This window comes from Oncorhynchus keta, chromosome 4 (assembly GCF_023373465.1).
Source record: "Oncorhynchus keta strain PuntledgeMale-10-30-2019 chromosome 4, Oket_V2, whole genome shotgun sequence".
Taxonomy (NCBI): Eukaryota; Metazoa; Chordata; class Actinopteri; order Salmoniformes; family Salmonidae; genus Oncorhynchus; species Oncorhynchus keta.
The window spans coordinates 7675542-7695001 of NC_068424.1; the positions used below are offsets into that span (position 1 = coordinate 7675542).

A 19460-nucleotide genomic window follows, 5' to 3' on the forward strand; every position below is an offset into this window, starting at 1 on the left:
CTAGGGGGCCCCCAACCAATGCATGAGTGTGTGTGTCTGCTAGGGGGCCCCCAACCAATGCATGAGTGTGTGTGTCTGCTAGGGGGCCCCCAACCAATGCATGAGTGTGTGTGTCTGCTAGGGGGCCCCCAACCAATGCCTGAGTGTGTGTGTCTGTGTGTCTGTCTGTGTTCTAGGATCAGTGTGTTTCATATAGAACATATTACTCTTCCTCATAAAGAAACCAACATGATATTGAAGTATACTGTTACTCCTTCCAGGATCAAATATCTATTAATACCTACAGTGCCTTGCGAAAGTATTCGGCCCCCTTGAACTTTGCGACCTTTTGCCACATTTCAGGCTTCAAACATAAAGATATAAAACTGTATTTTTTTGTGAAGAATCAACGACAAGTGGGACACAATCATGAAGTGGAACGACATTTATTGGATATTTCAAACTTTTTTAACAAATCAAAAACAAAGTCCAGACCTGAATCCAATTGAGAATCTGTGGAAAGAACTGAAAACTGCTGTTCACAAATGCTCTCCATCCAACCTCACTCAGCTCGAGCTGTTTTGCAAGGAGGAATGGGAAAAAATGTCAGTCTCTCGATGTGCAAAACTGATAGAGACATACCCCAAGCGACTTACAGCTGTAATCGCAGCAAAAGGTGGCGCTACAAAGTATTAACTTAAGGGGGCTGAATAATTTTGCACGCCCAATTTTTCAGTTTTTGATTTGTTAAAGTTTGAAATATCCAATAAATGTCGTTCCACTTCATGATTGTGTCCCACTTGTTGTTGATTCTTCACAAAAAAACATGGTTTTATATCTTTATGTTTGAAGCCTGAAATGTGGCAAAAGGTCGCAAAGTTCAAGGGGGCCGAATACTTTCGCAAGGCACTGTACATGGCTTGGCAGCGAAATACAGAGGGGTCTAGCTACAGACACTAAATACCAAGGGGTCTAACTACAGACACTAAATACAGAGGGGTCTAACTACAGACACTAAATACATAAATACCAAGGGGTCTAGCTACAGACACTAAATACAGAGGGGTCTAGCTACAAACACTAAATACATAAATACCAAGGGGTCTAGCTACAGACACTAAATACCGAGGGGTCTAACTACAGACACTAAATACAGAGGGGTCTAGCTACAAACACTAAATACACAAATACCAAGGGGTCTAGCTACAGACACTAAATACCGAGGGGTCTAACTACAGACACTAAATACATAAATACCAAGGGGTCTAGCTACAGACACTAAATACCAAGGGGTCTAACTATAGACACTAAATACAGAGGGGTCTAACTACAGACACTAAATACATAAATACCAAGGGGTCTAGCTACAGACACTAAATACAGAGGGGTCTAACTACAGACACTAAATACCAAGGGGTCTAGCTACAGACACTAAATACATAAATACCAAGGGGTCTAGCTACAGACACTAAATACCAAGGGGTCTAACTACAGACACTAAATACAGAGGGGTCTAACTACAGACACTAAATACATAAATACCAAGGGGTCTAGCTACAGACACTAAATACAGAGGGGTCTAGCTACAAACACTAAATACATAAATACCAAGGGGTCTAGCTACAGACACTAAATACAGAGGGGTCTAGCTACAAACACTAAATACATAAATACCAAGGGGTCTAGCTACAGACACTAAATACCAAGGGGTCTAGCTACAGACACTAAATACCAAGGGGTATTTAGAGAAGGAGAAGGAGCTCAGGCTAAAAGAGACTCTGAAGGCCATGGGGTCACTAAAGGGCTCCTGGGAGTTCTCAACAGGCTCCTGGGGGTCACCTGGTTCATAGACTTCTTCCTTGTGATGGCTTCCAGCACCTCCATGGCCACTGGGATCCTCATGGTGAGGAGAGATGGGAGGAGAGAGGAGGGTGGGGTGGGGTGGGAGAGAGGAAGGGAGGGTGGGGTGGGGTGGGAGAGAGGGAAGTACACCTGCTTCATAACTTCCTTGTGATGTTTGCCAGCACCACCCTGCTCGCTGGGATCATCCTGGTCAGTCCTAGTTGGCCCCATGTTGTAAATGACCAAAATGACTAGTTAGTCAATGGCCGTCATTGTAAATGCACATTTTTTTCTTAACTGCCTTGTCTAGTTAAATAAAGGTTAAATGAAAACACTTTTTTTTAACATTGCTTTACAGAGCAGAACCTTTCAGGTTGCAGTTTGGAGTGTACTGTTGTGACCTCTAGTGGAAGAATAGGGGAATGAAATGTTCAACTTTTTCCGCCATAAATTTGTGATAATAACTGATGTGACGTCACCCTGTATATTCTTGTTTGTGAATCAAGTAAATAGGGACTAACTCTAAACAGTAACAAAGCCAATGGATGCTTTATTCTGTCTTCCAGGGTGGTACAGGTGTTGAACTACAGCAACCGTCTCATCCTGTTCCTCTTCCTGCTGACAAACACCACGCCTGCCATCTTGCAGGGTTCCCCGCTGAGGAGACTAAGGGTTCCCCGCTGAGGAGACTAAGGGTTCCCCGCAGAGGAGACTAAGGGTTCCCCGCAGAGGAGACTAAGGGTTCCCCGCTGAGGAGACTAAGGGTTCCCCGCTGAGGAGACTAAGGGTTCCCCGCTGAGGAGACTAAGGGTTCCCCGCTGAGGAGACTAAGGGTTCCCCGCTGAGGAGACTAAGGGTTCCCCGCTGAGGAGACTAAGGGTTCCCCGCTGAGGAGACTAAGGGTTCCCCGCTGAGGAGACTAAGGGTTCCCCGCTGAGGAGACTAAGGGTTCCCCGCTGAGGAGACTAAGGGTTCCCCGCTGAGGAGACTAAGGGTTCCCCGCAGAGGAGACTAAGGGTTCCCCGCTGAGGAGACTAAGGGTTCCCCGCTGAGGAGACTAAGGGTTCCCCGCTGAGGAGACTAAGGGTTCCCCGCTGAGGAGACTAAGGGTTCCCCGCAGAGGAGACTAAGGGTTCCCCGCTGAGGAGACTAAGGGTTCCCCGCTGAGGAGACTAAGGGTTCCCCGCTGAGGAGACTAAGGGTTCCCCGCTGAGGAGACTAAGGGTTCCCCGCAGAGGAGACTAAGGGTTCCCCGCAGAGAGAGACTAAGGGTTCCCCGCTGAGGAGACTAAGGGTTCCCCGCTGAGGAGACTAAGGGTTCCCCGCTGAGGAGACTAAGGGTTCCCCGCTGAGGAGACTAAGGGTTCCCCGCTGAGGAGACTAAGGGTTCCCCGCTGAGGAGACTAAGGGTTCCCCGCTGAGGAGACTAAGGGTTCCCCGCTGAGGAGACTAAGGGTTCCCCGCAGAGGAGACTAAGGGTTCCCCGCTGAGGAGACTAAGGGTTCCCCGCTGAGGAGACTAAGGGTTCCCCGCTGAGGAGACTAAGGGTTCCCCGCTGAGGAGACTAAGGGTTCCCCGCTGAGGAGACTAAGGGTTCCCCGCTGAGGAGACTAAGGGTTCCCCGCTGAGGAGACTAAGGGTTCCCCGCTGAGGAGACTAAGGGTTCCCCGCAGAGGAGACTAAGGGTTCCCCGCTGAGGAGACTAGGGTTCCCCGCTGGGGAGACTAAGGGTTCCCCGCTGAGGAGACTAAGGGTTCCCCGCTGAGGAGACTAAGGGTTCCCCGCAGAGGAGACTAAGGGTTCCCCGCTGAGGAGACTAAGGGTTCCCCGCTGAGGAGACTAAGGGTTCCCCGCAGAGGCTAAGGGTTCCCCGCTGAGGAGACTAAGGGTTCCCCGCAGAGGAGACTAGGGTTCCCCGCAGAGGAGACTAAGGGTTCCCCGCTGAGGAGACTAAGGGTTCCCCGCTGAGGAGACTAAGGGTTCCCCGCTGAGGAGACTAAGGGTTCCCCGCTGAGGAGACTAAGGGTTCCCCGCTGAGGAGACTAAGGGGTCCCCGCTGAGGAGACTAAAGTACCAGCTGACGAGCTGCAATTACCAGGACCAACGAGAGAGGCTAGGAGAGGGGCTAGGGGAGGGGCTAGGAGAGGGGCTAGGGGAGGGGCTAGGGGAGAGGCTAGGGGAGGGGCTAGGGGAGGGGCTAGGGGAGGGGCTAGGGGAGGGGCTAGGGGAGGGGCTAGGGGAAGGGCTAGGGGAGGGGCTAGGGGAGGGGCTAGGGGAGGGGCTAGGGGAAGGGCTAGGGGAGGGGCTAGGGGAAGGGCTAGGGGAGGGGCTAGGGGAAGGGCTAGGGGAGGGGCTAGGGTACATGTATGAAAAAGAGGATAAATAACAACTTTCTTCAGTCAAATCATCCACTTGTCTTCAGAAAATAACTATGTGGAGTTTAAAAAAAAAATGTACTGGACATATCAGGGCCATAGGCTCTTTGACTCAGCCCAGCATCTCAGATGATCTCTCTGTCTCTCTCTGTCTCTCTCTGTCTCTCTCTGTCTCTCTGTCTCTGTCTGTCTGTCTGTCTGTCTGTCTGTCTGTCTGTCTGTCTGTCTGTCTGTCTGTCTGTCTGTCTGTCTGTGCTTAGCAGCAGCGAGTGTAGTGACTACTCTATCAGACCACACTAGATCAGGTGACTACTCCTCAGACCACACGAGATCAGGTGACTACTCTCTCAGACCACACTAGATCAGGTGACTACTCTATCAGACCGCACTAGATCAGGTGACTACTCCATCAGACCACACTAGATCAGGTGACTACTCTATCAGACCACACTAGATCAGGTGACTCCTCCTCAGACCACACTAGATCAGGTGACTACTCTATCAGACCACACTAGATCAGGTGACTCCTCCCTCAGACCACACTAGATCAGGTGACTACTCTATCAGACCACACTAGATCAGGTGACTCCTCCTCAGACCACACTAGATCAGGTGACTACTCTATCAGACCACACTAGATCAGGTGACTACTCTATCAGACCACACTAGATCAGGTGACTCCTCCTCAGACCACACTAGATCAGGTGACTACTCTATCAGACCACACTAGATCAGGTGACTACTCTATCAGACCACACTAGATCAGGTGACTACTCTAACAGACCACACTAGATCAGGTGACTACTCTATCAGACCACACTAGATCAGGTGACTACTCTATCAGACCACACTAGATCAGGTGACTACTCTATCAGACCACACTAGATCAGGTGACTACTCTGTCTATCAGACCACACTAGATCAGGTGACTACTCTATCAGACCACACTAGATCAGGTGACTACTCTATCAGACCACACTAGATCAGGTGACTACTCTATCAGACCACACTAGATCAGGTGACTACTCTAACAGACCACACTAGATCAGGTGACTACTCTATCAGACCACACTAGATCAGGTGACTACTCCTCAGACCACACGAGATCAGGTGACTACTCTCTCAGACCACACTAGATCAGGTGACTACTCTATCAGACCACACTAGATCAGGTGACTACTCTATCAGACCACACTAGATCAGGTGACTACTCTATCAGACCACACTAGATCAGGTGACTACTCCATCAGACCACACTAGATCAGGTGACTACTCTATCAGACCACACTAGATCAGGTGACTACTCTATCAGACCACACTAGATCAGGTGACTACGCTTAGATTATTATTATTATTTTTTTAAACTCACTTTGTTATTGAAAATCTAGCTAGCAAGCAAGAGAATTTGGCTCATGAGATAATTACTAGCCAGAAATTAATGGACATATATGTTATGTTCTTTAATGATTTATGTTATTAACAAACACCTCAGAACTCTATAAACTTAAATAAACAATACAAATAAATATGAATAAACTATAAGTAATTCGGAAGGGGGACATTTGCACCGCGAAGAACATGTGGGTAAGTATCTGATTATCCTTCCATTGTTAACAAATACCCACTTACTTCACAATAGTGTCATCTAGTATAATGCACAGTAAATACAGCCGGAATTGAAGCCGTTGTATTCTGTCTCCTTAGCAAATTGCCTCCTGCCTCACCCACATTCTTACACGTCAGCTGTGTATCCAGTGTCATTTCAAAGGTTCAAAGCTGAACAAGCGTACATTTTCACTCTTAATTCTGTGAAGAGCATAAGGTGTTTATTCTCTGGTGAAACAGAGCAGTACCTGCTTTTACAAACAGCTAGGCTGTCCATGACAGCTGAAACAGAGCAGTAACTGCTTTTACAAACAGCTAGGCTGCCCACGACAGCTGAAACAGAGCAGCACCTGCTTTTACAAACAGCTGAGGCTGCCCACGACAGCTGAAACAGAGACAGTAACTGCTTTTCCAAACAGCTAGGCTGCCCACGACAGACCTGAAACATAGCAGTAACTGCTTTTACAAACAGCTAGGCTTGCCCATGACAGCTGAAACAGAGCAGCACCTGCTTTTACAAACAGCTCCAGGCTGCCCAATCGACAGCTGAAATCAGAGCAGTACCTGCTTTTACAAACAGCTCCAGGTTTCTTGCCCTCTCTAATCAGACAGCTGAAACAGAGCAGCACCTGCTTTTACAAACAGCTCCAGGCTGCCCACGACAGCTGAAACAGAGCAGTACCTGCTTTTACAAACAGCTAGGCTGTCCACCACAGCTGAAACAGAGCAGCACCTGCTTTTTCACAAACAGCTAGGCTGCCCAGGACAGCTGAAACAGAGCAGCACCTGCTTTTACAAACAGCTAGGCTGCCCACGACAGTTCCACTGCATTGTTTCATTGTTCTGAAACAGAGCAGTACCTGCTTTTACAAACAGCTAGGCTGTCCATGACAGCTGAAACAGAGCAGTACCCCTGACTGGATGTGTTTTGTTTGTCGCACACCATTTCCAAGTAAACTCTACACCCCTCAAACTCAACTCTGGACCTGGGACATCAGGTCCACTGCATTGTTTCATTGTTCCCTCTCTAATCAGGGACTGATTTAGACCTGGGACATCAGTTCCACTGCATTGTTTCATTGTTCCCTCTCTAATCAGGGACTGATTTAGACCTGGGACATCAGTTCCACTGCATTGTTTCATTGTTCCCTCTCTAATCGGGGACTGATTTAGACCTGGGACATCAGTTCCACTGCATTGTTTCATTGTTCCCTCTCTAATCAGGGAATGATTTAGACCTGGGACACCAGTTCCACTGCATTGTTTCATTCTTCCCTCTCTAATCAGGGACTGATTTAGACCTGGGACATCAGTTCCACTGCATTGTTTCATTGTTCCCTCTCTAATCAGGGACTGATTTAGACCTGGGACATCAGTTCCACTGCATTGTTTCATTGTTCCCTCTCTAATCAGGGACTGATTTAGACCTGGGACATCAGGTCCACTGCATTGTTTCATTCTTCCCTCTCTAATCAGGGACTGATTTAGACCTGGGACATCAGTTCCACTGCATTGTTTCATTGTTCCCTCTCTAATCAGGGACTGATTTAGACCTGGGACACCAGTTCCACTGCATTGTTTCATTGTTCCCTCTCTAATCAGGGACTGATTTAGACCTGGGACATCAGTTCCACTGCATTGTTTCATTGTTCTCTCTCTAATCAGGGACTGATTTAGACCTGGGACATCAGTTCCACTGCATTGTTTCATTGTTCCCTCTCTAATCAGGGACTGATTTAGACCTGGGACATCAGTTCCACTGCATTGTTTCATTGTTCCCTCTCTAATCAGGGACTGATTTAGACCTGGGACACCAGTTCCACTGCATTGTTTCATTCTTCCCTCTCTAATCGGGGACTGATTTAGACCTGGGGACAATTCATTACCAGGTAGAACAGAAAACCAGCAGGCTCCGGATCTCGTAGGGTTGAGTACTCCTGCCCTAAACACTGTCGTGTGTCAGAAGCCAAGGAGGCCGGACGTTTCTGAGGTCCTGGAACCGGCACCGACGATCATACCGCGCTCAAAGTCGCTTAGGTCACTCGTTTTGCCCATTCTAACTTCCAATCAAACAGTAACTGAATTTATATAGCAAACCACGTGACTCACTGTCTGTATGATCTAAATATTTGTGTGAACTGGGCGGTGTACATAATACACTGGCCGAAATGACTGTTAAAAGCATTTGTTGCTTATTGAATTCATTTTTTAAATGATGATGCGATTGTGTAAGCCTATATGTACTGTTTAAACATGAAGCTTTCTTCTCTGCATACAATTTTGCAGTTTTATGCATATGCCTGATAACTGATTTGTTTGCAAATGAGAGATTCTTGAATTGTCTGAGATAATCATTTCAAATAAATATTTTCTGTAACAATGATTGATTTTTTGCGAAATATGCACGACTCTTCTTTAAGTTAAAAAGACTTGTCTTTTTAAATGATCACAATGATTTATTCCATATGTACACTTTGTCTACAAAACAAGTTTGTCGAAAAAATGAGTTTGTCTATAATTTAGTTTGTCTAGAATTTGTACAGGATGCAACAGTGCCCCTTACATCTAGTAACACCTGAGAACTGGACGGATTGTAGTTAGTTTGAACGATACATAAGTAATGCATAACTAAATTAGCCTCGACTTTCTCCCAAAGTTAAAATCATCAGGTCGTTTTGTTACTTTCAAACATATGTAGAGGTGGAAAAGAATCTAATTTAGAACTTAGAACATCTGCTGAAGTTCCATTTCTTCGTTGCTTCTAGATCACTTCTTAGTTAACCGATTCCATTTCCCCTTCTCTACTTACTCTGTAAACTGAAAATAGCCCTGATACACTTCAGCCGTAACAAATGTTGTTACAAGACGACTTCCTAAACGGGTATATCGTAGCAAGTTACAAACTCTTTTCTTCTAGGAAATGCACAATAACTTATTACAAAATAATATGGTAGATTAGATATACTGTAACTCCAATCGTATATTCATAACTTAATAATTTCGGGTGATTTCCACCGTCTGAAGACGAAGAATACCGACAGCAGCTGACCCTTCAGTAGCTTCATTGTAACAGTCAATCAATCATCCTGATCGGTTAAATAAATCAACAAAATAACTTATCAATATAGCTGCGTCTCAAAGATTGAATTAAACATAATCAATACACAATCCACAACAGTGATGACACAATACTTTCTGTGAATTCTGTCCTTGATAGTTGTTGAAAAGATAACAGATCATTGCCATGACGCTAGATGAAGGAACAGCCAATGGGGTCTTCGTGCTTTGTGAGAAATACATTAACCCACCAATCTCCAACAGCGTCTCTGACAGGTTGATGCCTCTAATACCCCCCAGGCAGAATGGTAAACGTTTTCTCGCGTGGTCAGAGGAGGAGTGGGATAATTGGCATGCGCAGGTGTGGGTAGTCCTTAAACTCCCTGGTGTAGGCTTTATGCTTCCCATTGGCCCAGATGGCCATCTGGATCAAACCAAAGAAGGTGAACAAGGCCACTGTGGAGAGATGGATCCAAAACAGATTGTACCTTAGTGGCAGCACAGTGCAACACACACACACACACACACACACACACACACACACACACACACACACACACACACACACACACACACACACACACACACACACACACACACACACACACACACACATTTACATTTAAGTCATTTAGCAGACGCTCTTACACACACACACACACACGAGTAGTGGGGCTATAAATGAGTGACGAGTCGTGGGGATATAAATGAGTGACGAGTAGTGGGGCTATAAATGCGTGATGAGTCGTGTGGTCCTTCTGTAGCTCAGTTGGTAGAGCATGGTGCTTGTAACGCCAGGGTAGTGGGTTCGATCCCGGGACCACCCATACGTAGAATGTATGCACACATGACTGTAAGTCGCTTTGGATAAAAGCGTCTGCTAAATGGCATATATTATATTATTATATAAATGAGTGACGAGTAGTGGGATATAAATGAGTGACGAGTAGTGGGGATATAAATGAGTGACAAGTAGTGAGGATATAAATGAGTGACGAGTATAAATGAGGATATAAATGAGTGACGAGTAGTGGGGATATAAATGAGTGACGAGTAGTGGGGATATAAATGAGTGACGAGTAGTGGGGATATAAATGAGTGACAAGTAGTGAGGATATAAATGAGTGACGAGTAGTGGGATATAAATGAGTGACGAGTAGTGGGGATATAAATGAGTGACGAGTAGTGGGATATTAATGAGTGACGAGTAGTGGGGATATAAATGCGTGACGAGTAGTGGGGATATAAATGCGTGACGAGTAGTGGGGATATAAATGTGTGACGAGTAGTGGGATATAAATGAGTGACGAGTAGTGGGGATATAAATGAGTGACGAGTAGTGGGGATATAAATGAGTGACGAGTAGTGGGATATAAATGAGTGACGAGTAGTGGGGATATAAATGCGTGACGAGTAGTGGGGATATAAATGAGTGACGAGTAGTGGGGATATAAATGAGTGACGAGTAGTGGGGATATAAATGAGTGACGAGTAGTGGGGATATAAATGAGTGACGAGTAGTGGGGATATAAATGAGTGACGAGTAGTGGGGATATAAATGAGTGACGAGTAGTGGGGATATAAATGAGTGACGAGTAGTGGGGATATAAATGAGTGACGAGTAGTGGGGATATAAATGAGTGACGAGTAGTGGGGATATAAATGAGTGACGAGTAGTGGGGATATAAATGAGTGACGAGTAGTGGGATATAAATGAGTGACGAGTAGTGGGGATATAAATGAGTGACGAGTAGTGGGGATATAAATGAGTGACGAGTAGTGGGATATAAATGAGTGACGAGTAGTGGGGATATAAATGAGTGACGAGTAGTGGGGATATAAATGAGTGACGAGTAGTGGGGATATAAATGCGTGACGAGTAGTGGGGATATAAATGAGTGACGAGTAGTGGGGATATAAATGAGTGACGAGTAGTGGGGATATAAATGAGTGACGAGTAGTGGGGATATAAATGACTGACGAGTAGTGGGATATAAATGAGTGACGAGTAGTGGGATATAAATGAGTGACGAGTAGTGGGGCTATAAATGAGTGACGAGTAGTGGGGATATAAATGAGTGACGAGTAGTGGGGATATAAATGAGTGACGAGTAGTGGGGATATAAATGAGTGACGAGTAGTGGGGATATAAATGAGTGACGAGTAGTGGGATATAAATGAGTGGAGTAGTGGGGATATAAATGAGTGACGAGTAGTGGGGATATAAATGAGTGACGAGTAGTGGGATATAAATGAGTGACGAGTAGTGGGATATAAATGAGTGACGAGTAGTGGGATATAAATGAGTGACGAGTAGTGAGGATATTAATGAGTGACGAGTAGTGGGATATAAATGAGTGACGAGTAGTGGGATATAAATGAGTGACGAGTAGTGGGATATAAATGAGTGACGAGTAGTGGGGATATAAATGAGTGACGAGTAGTGGGATATAAATGAGTGACGAGTAGTGGGGATATAAATGAGTGACGAGTAGTGGGGATATAAATGAGTGACGAGTAGTGGGGATATAAATGCGTGACGAGTAGTGGGATATAAATGAGTGACGAGTAGTGGGGATATAAATGAGTGACGAGTAGTGGGATATAAATGAGTGACGAGTAGTGGGGATATAAATGAGTGACGAGTAGTGGGATATAAATGAGTGACGAGTAGTGGGATATAAATGAGTGACGAGTAGTGGGGATATAAATGACTGACGAGTAGTGGGATATAAATGGGTGACGAGTAGTGGGGATATAAATGACTGACGAGTAGTGGGATATAAATGAGTGACGAGTAGTGGGGATATAAATGAGTGACGAGTAGTGGGGCTATAAATGAGTGACGAGTAGTGGGATATAAATGAGTGACGAGTAGTGGGGATATAAATGAGTGACGAGTAGTGGGATATAAATGAGTGACGAGTAGTGGGGATATAAATGAGTGACGAGTAGTGGGATATAAATGAGTGACGATATAAATGAAATAGTGGGGATATAAATGAGTGACGAGTAGTGGGGATATAAATGAGTGACGTAGTGGGATATAAATGTGGGGATATAAATGCGTGACGAGTAGTGGGGATATAAATGACTGACGAGTAGTGGGGATATAAATGAGTGACGAGTAGTGGGGATATAAATGAGTGACGAGTAGTGGGGATATAAATGAGTGACGAGTAGTGGGGATATAAATGAGTGACGAGTAGTGGGGATATAAATGAGTGACGAGTAGTGGGGATATAAATGACTGACGAGTAGTGGGATATAAATGAGTGACGAGTAGTGGGGATATAAATGCGTGACGAGTAGTGGGGATATAAATGAGTGACGAGTAGTGGGATATAAATGAGTGACGTAGTATATAAATGAGTGGGGGGATATAAATGAGTGACGAGTAGTGGGATATAAATGAGTGACGAGTAGTGGGGATATAAATGAGTGACGAGTAGTGGGATATAAATGAGTGACGAGTAGTGGGGATATAAATGAGTGACGAGTAGTGGGGATATAAATGAGTGATATAAATGACGAGTAGTGGGGATATAAATGAGTGACGAGTAGTGGGGATATAAATGAGTGACGAGTAGTGGGGATATAAATGAGTGACGGTAGTGGGGATATAAATGAGTGACGAGTAGTGGGGATATAAATGAGTGACGAGTAGTGGGGATATAAATGAGTGACGAGTAGTGGGGATATAAATGAGTGACGAGTAGTGGGGATATAAATGAGTGACGAGTAGTGGGATATAAATGAGTGACGAGTAGTGGGGATATAAATGAGTGACGAGTAGTGGGGATATAAATGAGTGACGAGTAGTGGGATATAAATGAGTGACGAGTAGTGGGGATATAAATGAGTGACGAGTAGTGGGGATATAAATGAGTGACGAGTAGTGGGGCTATAAATGAGTGACGAGTAGTGGGGATATAAATGAGTGACGAGTAGTGGGGATATAAATGAGTGACGAGTAGTGGGGATATAAATGAGTGACGAGTAGTGGGGATATAAATGAGTGACGAGTAGTGGGATATAAATGCGTGACGAGTAGTGGGGATATAAATATGCGTGACGGATATAAATGAGTAGTGGGATATAAATGCGTGACGAGTGGTAGTGGGGATATAAATGCGTGACGAGTAGTGGGGATATAAATGCGTGACGAGTAGTGGGATATAAATGCGTGACGAGTAGTGGGATATAAATGCGTGACGTAGTGGGGATATAAATGACGTGACGATAAATAGTGGGGATATAAATGCGTGACGAGTAGTGGGATATAAATGAGTGACGAGTAGTGGGGATATAAATGAGTGACGAGTAGTGGGGATATAAATGAGTGACGAGTAGTGGGGATATAAATGAGTGACGAGTAGTGGGATATAAATGAGTGACGAGTAGTGGGGATATAAATGAGTGACGAGTAGTGGGGATATAAATGAGTGACTATAAAAATGAGTGACGAGTAGTGGGGATATAAATGTGACGAGTAGTGGGGATATAAATGAGTGACGAGTAGTGGGGATATAAATGAGTGACGAGTAGTGGGGATATAAATGAGTGACGAGTAGTGGGGATATAAATGAGTGACGAGTAGTGGGATATAAATGAGTGACGAGTAGTGGGGATATAAATGAGTGACGAGTAGTGGGGATATAAATGAGTGACGAGTAGTGGGGATATAAATGAGTGACGAGTAGTGGGGATATAAATGAGTGACGAGTAGTGGGGATATAAATGAGTGACGAGTAGTGGGGATATAAATGAGTGACGAGTAGTGGGGATATAAATGAGTGACGAGTAGTGGGGATATAAATGAGTGACGAGTAGTGGGGATATAAATGAGTGACGAGTAGTGGGATATAAATGAGTGACGAGTAGTGGGATATAAATGAGTGACGAGTAGTGGGGATATAAATGAGTGACGAGTAGTGGGATATAAATGAGTGACGAGTAGTGGGATATAAATGAGTGACGAGTAGTGGGATATAAATGAGTGACGAGTAGTGGGATATAAATGAGTGACGAGTAGTGGGATATAAATGAGTGACGAGTAGTGGGGATATAAATGAGTGACGAGTAGTGGGGATATAAATGAGTGACGAGTAGTGGGATATAAATGAGTGACGAGTAGTGGGATATAAATGAGTGACGAGTAGTGGGGATATAAATGAGTGATATAAATGAGTGAGTAGTGGGGATATAAATGAGTGACGAGTAGTGGGGATATAAATGAGTGACGAGTAGTGGGGATATAAATGAGTGACGAGTAGTGGGGATATAAATATAAATGTGACGAGTAGTGGGATATAAATGAGTGACGAGTAGTGGGGATATAAATGAGTGGGGATATAAATGAGTAGTGGGGATATAAATGAGTGACGAGTAGTGGGGATATAAATGAGTGAGTGTGGGGATATAAATGAGTGACGTAGTGGGATATAAATGAGTGACGAGTAGTGGGGATATAAATGAGTGACGAGTAGTGGGGATATAAATGAGTGACGAGTAGTGGGGATATAAATGAGTGACGAGTAGTGGGATATAAATGAGTGAGTAGTGGGGCTATAAATGAGTGACGAGTAGTGGGGATATAAATGAGTGACGAGTAGTGGGATATAAATGAGTGACGAGTAGTGGGATATAAATGAGTGACGAGTAGTGGGGATATAAATGAGTGACGAGTAGTGGGATATAAATGAGTGACGAGTAGTGGGATATAAATGAGTGACGAGTAGTGGGGATATAAATGAGTGACGAGTAGTGGGATATAAATGAGTGACGAGTAGTGGGGATATAAATGAGTGACGAGTAGTGGGATATAAATGAGTGACGAGTAGTGGGATATAAATGAGTGACGAGTAGTGGGATATAAATGAGTGACGAGTAGTGGGGATATAAATGAGTGACGAGTAGTGGGGATATAAATGAGTGACGAGTAGTGGGGTATAAATGAGTGACGAGTAGTGGGATATAAATGAGTGACGAGTAGTGGGATATAAATGAGTGACGAGTAGTGGGGATATAAATGAGTGTGGGGATATAAATGAGTAGTGTGGGATATAAATGAGTGACAGTAGTGGGGATATAAATGAGTGACAGTAGTGGGATATAAATGAGTGACGAGTAGTGGGATATAAATGAGTGACGAGTAGTGGGATATAAATGAGTGACGAGTAGTGGGGATATAAATGAGTGACGAGTAGTGGGGATATAAATGAGTGACGAGTAGTGGGATATAAATGAGTGACGAGTAGTGGGGATATAAATGAGTGACGAGTAGTGGGGATATAAATGAGTGACGAGTAGTGGGATATAAATGAGTGACGTAGTGTGGGATATAAATGAGTGACGAGTAGTGGGATATAAATGAGTGACGAGTAGTGGGATATAAATGAGTGACGAGTAGTGGGGATATAAATGAGTGACGAGTAGTGGGATATAAATGAGTGACGAGTAGTGGGATATAAATGAGTGACGAGTAGTGGGATATAAATGAGTGACGAGTAGTGGGGATATAAATGAGTGACGAGTAGTGGGGATATAAATGAGTGACGAGTAGTGGGGATATAAATGAGTGACGAGTAGTGGGGATATAAATGAGTGACGAGTAGTGGGGATATAAATGAGTGACGAGTGTGGGGATATAAATGAGTAGTGGGGATATAAATGAGTGACGAGTAGTGGGGATATAAATGAGTGACGAGTAGTGGGGATATAAATGAGTGACGGTGGGGATATAAATGAGTGACGAGTAGTGGGGATATAAATGAGTGACGAGTAGTGGGGATATAAATGTGAGTAGTGGGATATAAATGAGTGACGAGTAGTGGATATAAATGAGTGACGAGTAGTGGGATATAAATGAGTGACGAGTAGTGGGATATAAATGAGTGACGAGTAGTGGGGATATAAATGAGTGACGAGTAGTGGGGATATAAATGAGTGACGAGTAGTGGGGATATAAATGAGTGACGAGTAGTGGGGATATAAATGAGTGACGAGTAGTGGGGATATAAATGAGTGACGAGTAGTGGGGATATAAATGAGTGACGAGTAGTGGGGATATAAATGAGTGACGAGTAGTGGGGATATAAATGAGTGACGAGTAGTGGGGATATAAATGAGTGACGAGTAGTGGGATATAAATGAGTGACGAGTAGTGGGGATATAAATGAGTGACGAGTAGTGGGGATATAAATGAGTGACGAGTAGTGGGGATATAAATGAGTGACGAGTAGTGGGGATATAAATGAGTGACGAGTAGTGGGGATATAAATGAGTGACGAGTAGTGGGGATATAAATGAGTGACGAGTAGTGGGGATATAAATGAGTGACGAGTAGTGGGGATATAAATGAGTGATATAAATGAGTGACGAGTAGTGGGGATATAAATGAGTGACGAGTAGTGGGGATATAAATGAGTGACGAGTAGTGGGGATATAAATGAGTGACGATATAAATAGTGGGGATATAAATGAGTGACGAGTAGTGGGGATATAAATGAGTGACGAGTAGTGGGGATATAAATGAGTGACGAGTAGTGGGGATATAAATGAGTGACGAGTAGTGGGGATATAAATGAGTGACGAGTAGTGGGATATAAATGAGTGACGAGTAGTGGGGATATAAATGAGTGACGGTAGTGGGGATATAAATGAGTGACGAGTAGTGGGGATATAAATGAGTGACGAGTAGTGGGGATATAAATGAGTGACGAGTAGTGGGGATATAAATGAGTGACGAGTAGTGGGGATATAAATGAGTGACGAGTAGTGGGGATATAAATGAGTGACGAGTAGTGGGGATATAAATGAGTGACGAGTAGTGGGGATATAAAATGAGTGACGAGTAGTGGGGATATAAATGAGTGACGAGTAGTGGGGATATAAATGAGTGACGAGTAGTGGGGATATAAATGAGTGACGAGTAGTGGGGATATAAATGAGTGACGAGTAGTGGGGATATAAATGAGTGACGAGTAGTGGGGATATAAATGAGTGACGAGTAGTGGGATATAAATGAGTGACGAGTAGTGGGGATATAAATGAGTGACGAGTAGTGGGGATATAAATGAGTGACGAGTAGTGGGGATATAAATGAGTGACGTAGTGGGGATATAAATGAGTGACGAGTAGTGGGGATATAAATGAGTGACGAGTAGTGGGGATATAAATGAGTGACGAGTAGTGGGGATATAAATGAGTGACGAGTAGTGGGGATATAAATGTAGTGATATAAATGAGTAGTGGGGATATAAATGAGTGACGAGTAGTGGGGATATAAATGAGTGACGAGTAGTGGGGATATAAATGAGTGACGAGTAGTGGGGATATAAATGAGTGACGAGTAGTGGGATATAAATGAGTGACGAGTAGTGGGATATAAATGAGTGACGAGTAGTGGGATATAAATGAGTGACGAGTAGTGGGGATATAAATGAGTGACGGGGATATAAATGAGTGACGAGTAGTGGGGATATAAATGAGTGACGTAGTGGGGATATAAATGAGTGACGAGTAGTGGGGATATAAATGAGTGACGAGTAGTGGGGATATAAATAAATGAGGGATATAAATGACGAGTAGTGGGGATATAAATGAGTGACGAGTAGTGGGGATATAAATGAGTGACGAGTAGTGGGGATATAAATGAGTGACGAGTAGTGGGGATATAAATGAGTGACGAGTAGTGGGGATATAAATGAGTGACGAGTAGTGGGGATATAAATGAGTGACGAGTAGTGGGATATAAATGAGTGACGAGTAGTGGGATATAAATGAGTGACGAGTAGTGGGATATAAATGAGTGACGAGTAGTGGGGATATAAATGAGTGACGAGTAGTGGGGATATAAATGAGTGACGAGTAGTGGGGATATAAATGAGTGACGAGTAGTGGGGATATAAATGAGTGACAGTAGTGTGGGATATAAATGAGTGACGAGTAGTGGGGATATAAATGAGTGACGAGTAGTGGGGATATAAATGAGTGACGAGTAGTGGGATATAAATGAGTGACGAGTAGTGGGGATATAAATGAGTGACGAGTAGTGGGGATATAAATGAGTGACGAGTAGTGGGGATATAAATGAGTGACGAGTAGTGGGGATATAAATGAGTGACGAGTAGTGGGGATATAAATGAGTGACGAGTAGTGGGGATATAAATGAGTGACGAGTAGTGGGGATATAAATGAGTGATATAAATAGTGAGTGGGGATATAAATGAGTGACGAGTAGTGGGGATATAAATGAGTGACTAGTAGTGGGGATATAAATGAGTGACGAGTAGTGGGATATAAATGAGTGACGAGTAGTGGGGATATAAATGAGTGACGAGTAGTGGGGATATAAATGAGTGACGAGTAGTGGGGATATAAATGAGTGATAGTAGTGGGGATATAAATGAGTGACGAGTAGTGGGGATATAAATGAGTGACGTAGTGGGGATATAAATGAGTGACGAGTAGTGGGGATATAAATGAGTGACGAGTAGTGGGGATATAAATGAGTGACGAGTAGTGGGGATATAAATGAGTGACGAGTAGTGGGGATATAAATGAGTGACGAGTAGTGGGATATAAATGAGTGACGAGTAGTGGGATATAAATGAGTGACGAGTAGTGGGGATATAAATGAGTGACGAGTAGTGGGGATATAAATGAGTGACGAGTAGTGGTGATATAAATGAGTGACGAGTAGTGGGGATATAAATGAGTGACGAGTAGTGGGGATATAAATGAGTGATATAAATGAGTAGTGTGGGATATAAATGAGTGACGAGTAGTGGGGATATAAATGAGTGACGAGTAGTGGGGATATAAATGAGTGACGAGTAGTGGGGATATAAATGAGTGACGAGTAGTGGGATATAAATGAGTGACGAGTAGTGGGGATATAAATGAGTGACGAGTAGTGGGGATATAAATGAGTGACGAGTAGTGGGATATAAATGAGTGACGAGTAGTGGGGATATAAATGAGTGACGAGTAGTGGGGATATAAATGAGTGACGAGTAGTGGGGATATAAATGAGTGACGAGTAGTGGGGATATAAATGAGTGACGAGTAGTGGGGATATAAATGAGTGACGAGTAGTGGGGATATAAATGAGTGACGAGTAGTGGGGATATAAATGAGTGACGAGTAGTGGGGATATAAATGAGTGACGAGTAGTGGGGATATAAATGAGTGACGAGTAGTGGGATATAAATGAGTGACGAGTAGTGGGGATATAAATGAGTGACGAGTAGTGGGGATATAAATGAGTGACGAGTAGTGGGGATATAAATGAGTGACGAGTAGTGGGGATATAAATGAGTGACGAGTAGTGGGGATATAAATGAGTGACGAGTAGTGGGGATATAAATGAGTGACGAGTATATAAATGTGGGGATATAAATGAGTGACGAGTAGTGGGGATATAAATGAGTGACTAGTAGTGGGGATATAAATGAGTGACGAGAGTAGTGGGGATATAAATGAGTGAAATGAGTAGTGGGGATATAAATGAGTGACGTAGTGGGGATATAAATGAGTGAGTGTGGGATATAAATGAGTGACGAGTAGTGGGGATATAAATGAGTGACGAGTAGTGGG

At 43.9% G+C, this 19460-nt stretch overlaps 1 protein-coding gene and 1 long non-coding RNA gene across 4 annotated transcripts in view; one reads left to right on the forward strand and one right to left on the reverse strand.

The window, feature by feature from the left end:
- The first annotated feature begins 4628 nt into the window (after positions 1–4628).
- Positions 4629–5600, forward strand: LOC127916149 (uncharacterized). The gene is made up of 6 exons (XR_008093634.1): positions 4629–4870; positions 4901–4962; positions 4994–5086; positions 5122–5276; positions 5307–5430; positions 5462–5600. It is a non-coding gene; the product is annotated as an uncharacterized LOC127916149 (long non-coding RNA).
- Positions 5601–6682: 1082 nt separating this feature from the next.
- Positions 6683–19460, reverse strand: part of LOC118369567 (very-long-chain enoyl-CoA reductase-like) — a 36487-nt gene continuing 23709 nt past the window's right edge. Inside the window, exons 12-13 of one of the 3 annotated variants that reach the window (XR_008095541.1) lie at positions 7481–9314; positions 6683–6913 (exon numbers count right to left, since the gene is read on the reverse strand). Coding sequence is in view for 1 of the 3 variants with exons in the window: in XM_052499346.1 (XP_052355306.1) it covers positions 9187–9314 (128 nt within the window). In the remaining 2 variants the exon portion in view is untranslated. Of the gene's footprint in view, positions 7229–7480; positions 9315–19460 lie in introns of those variants that run through there. The other 2 variants (XR_008095540.1, XM_052499346.1) reach the window with 2 other exon arrangements.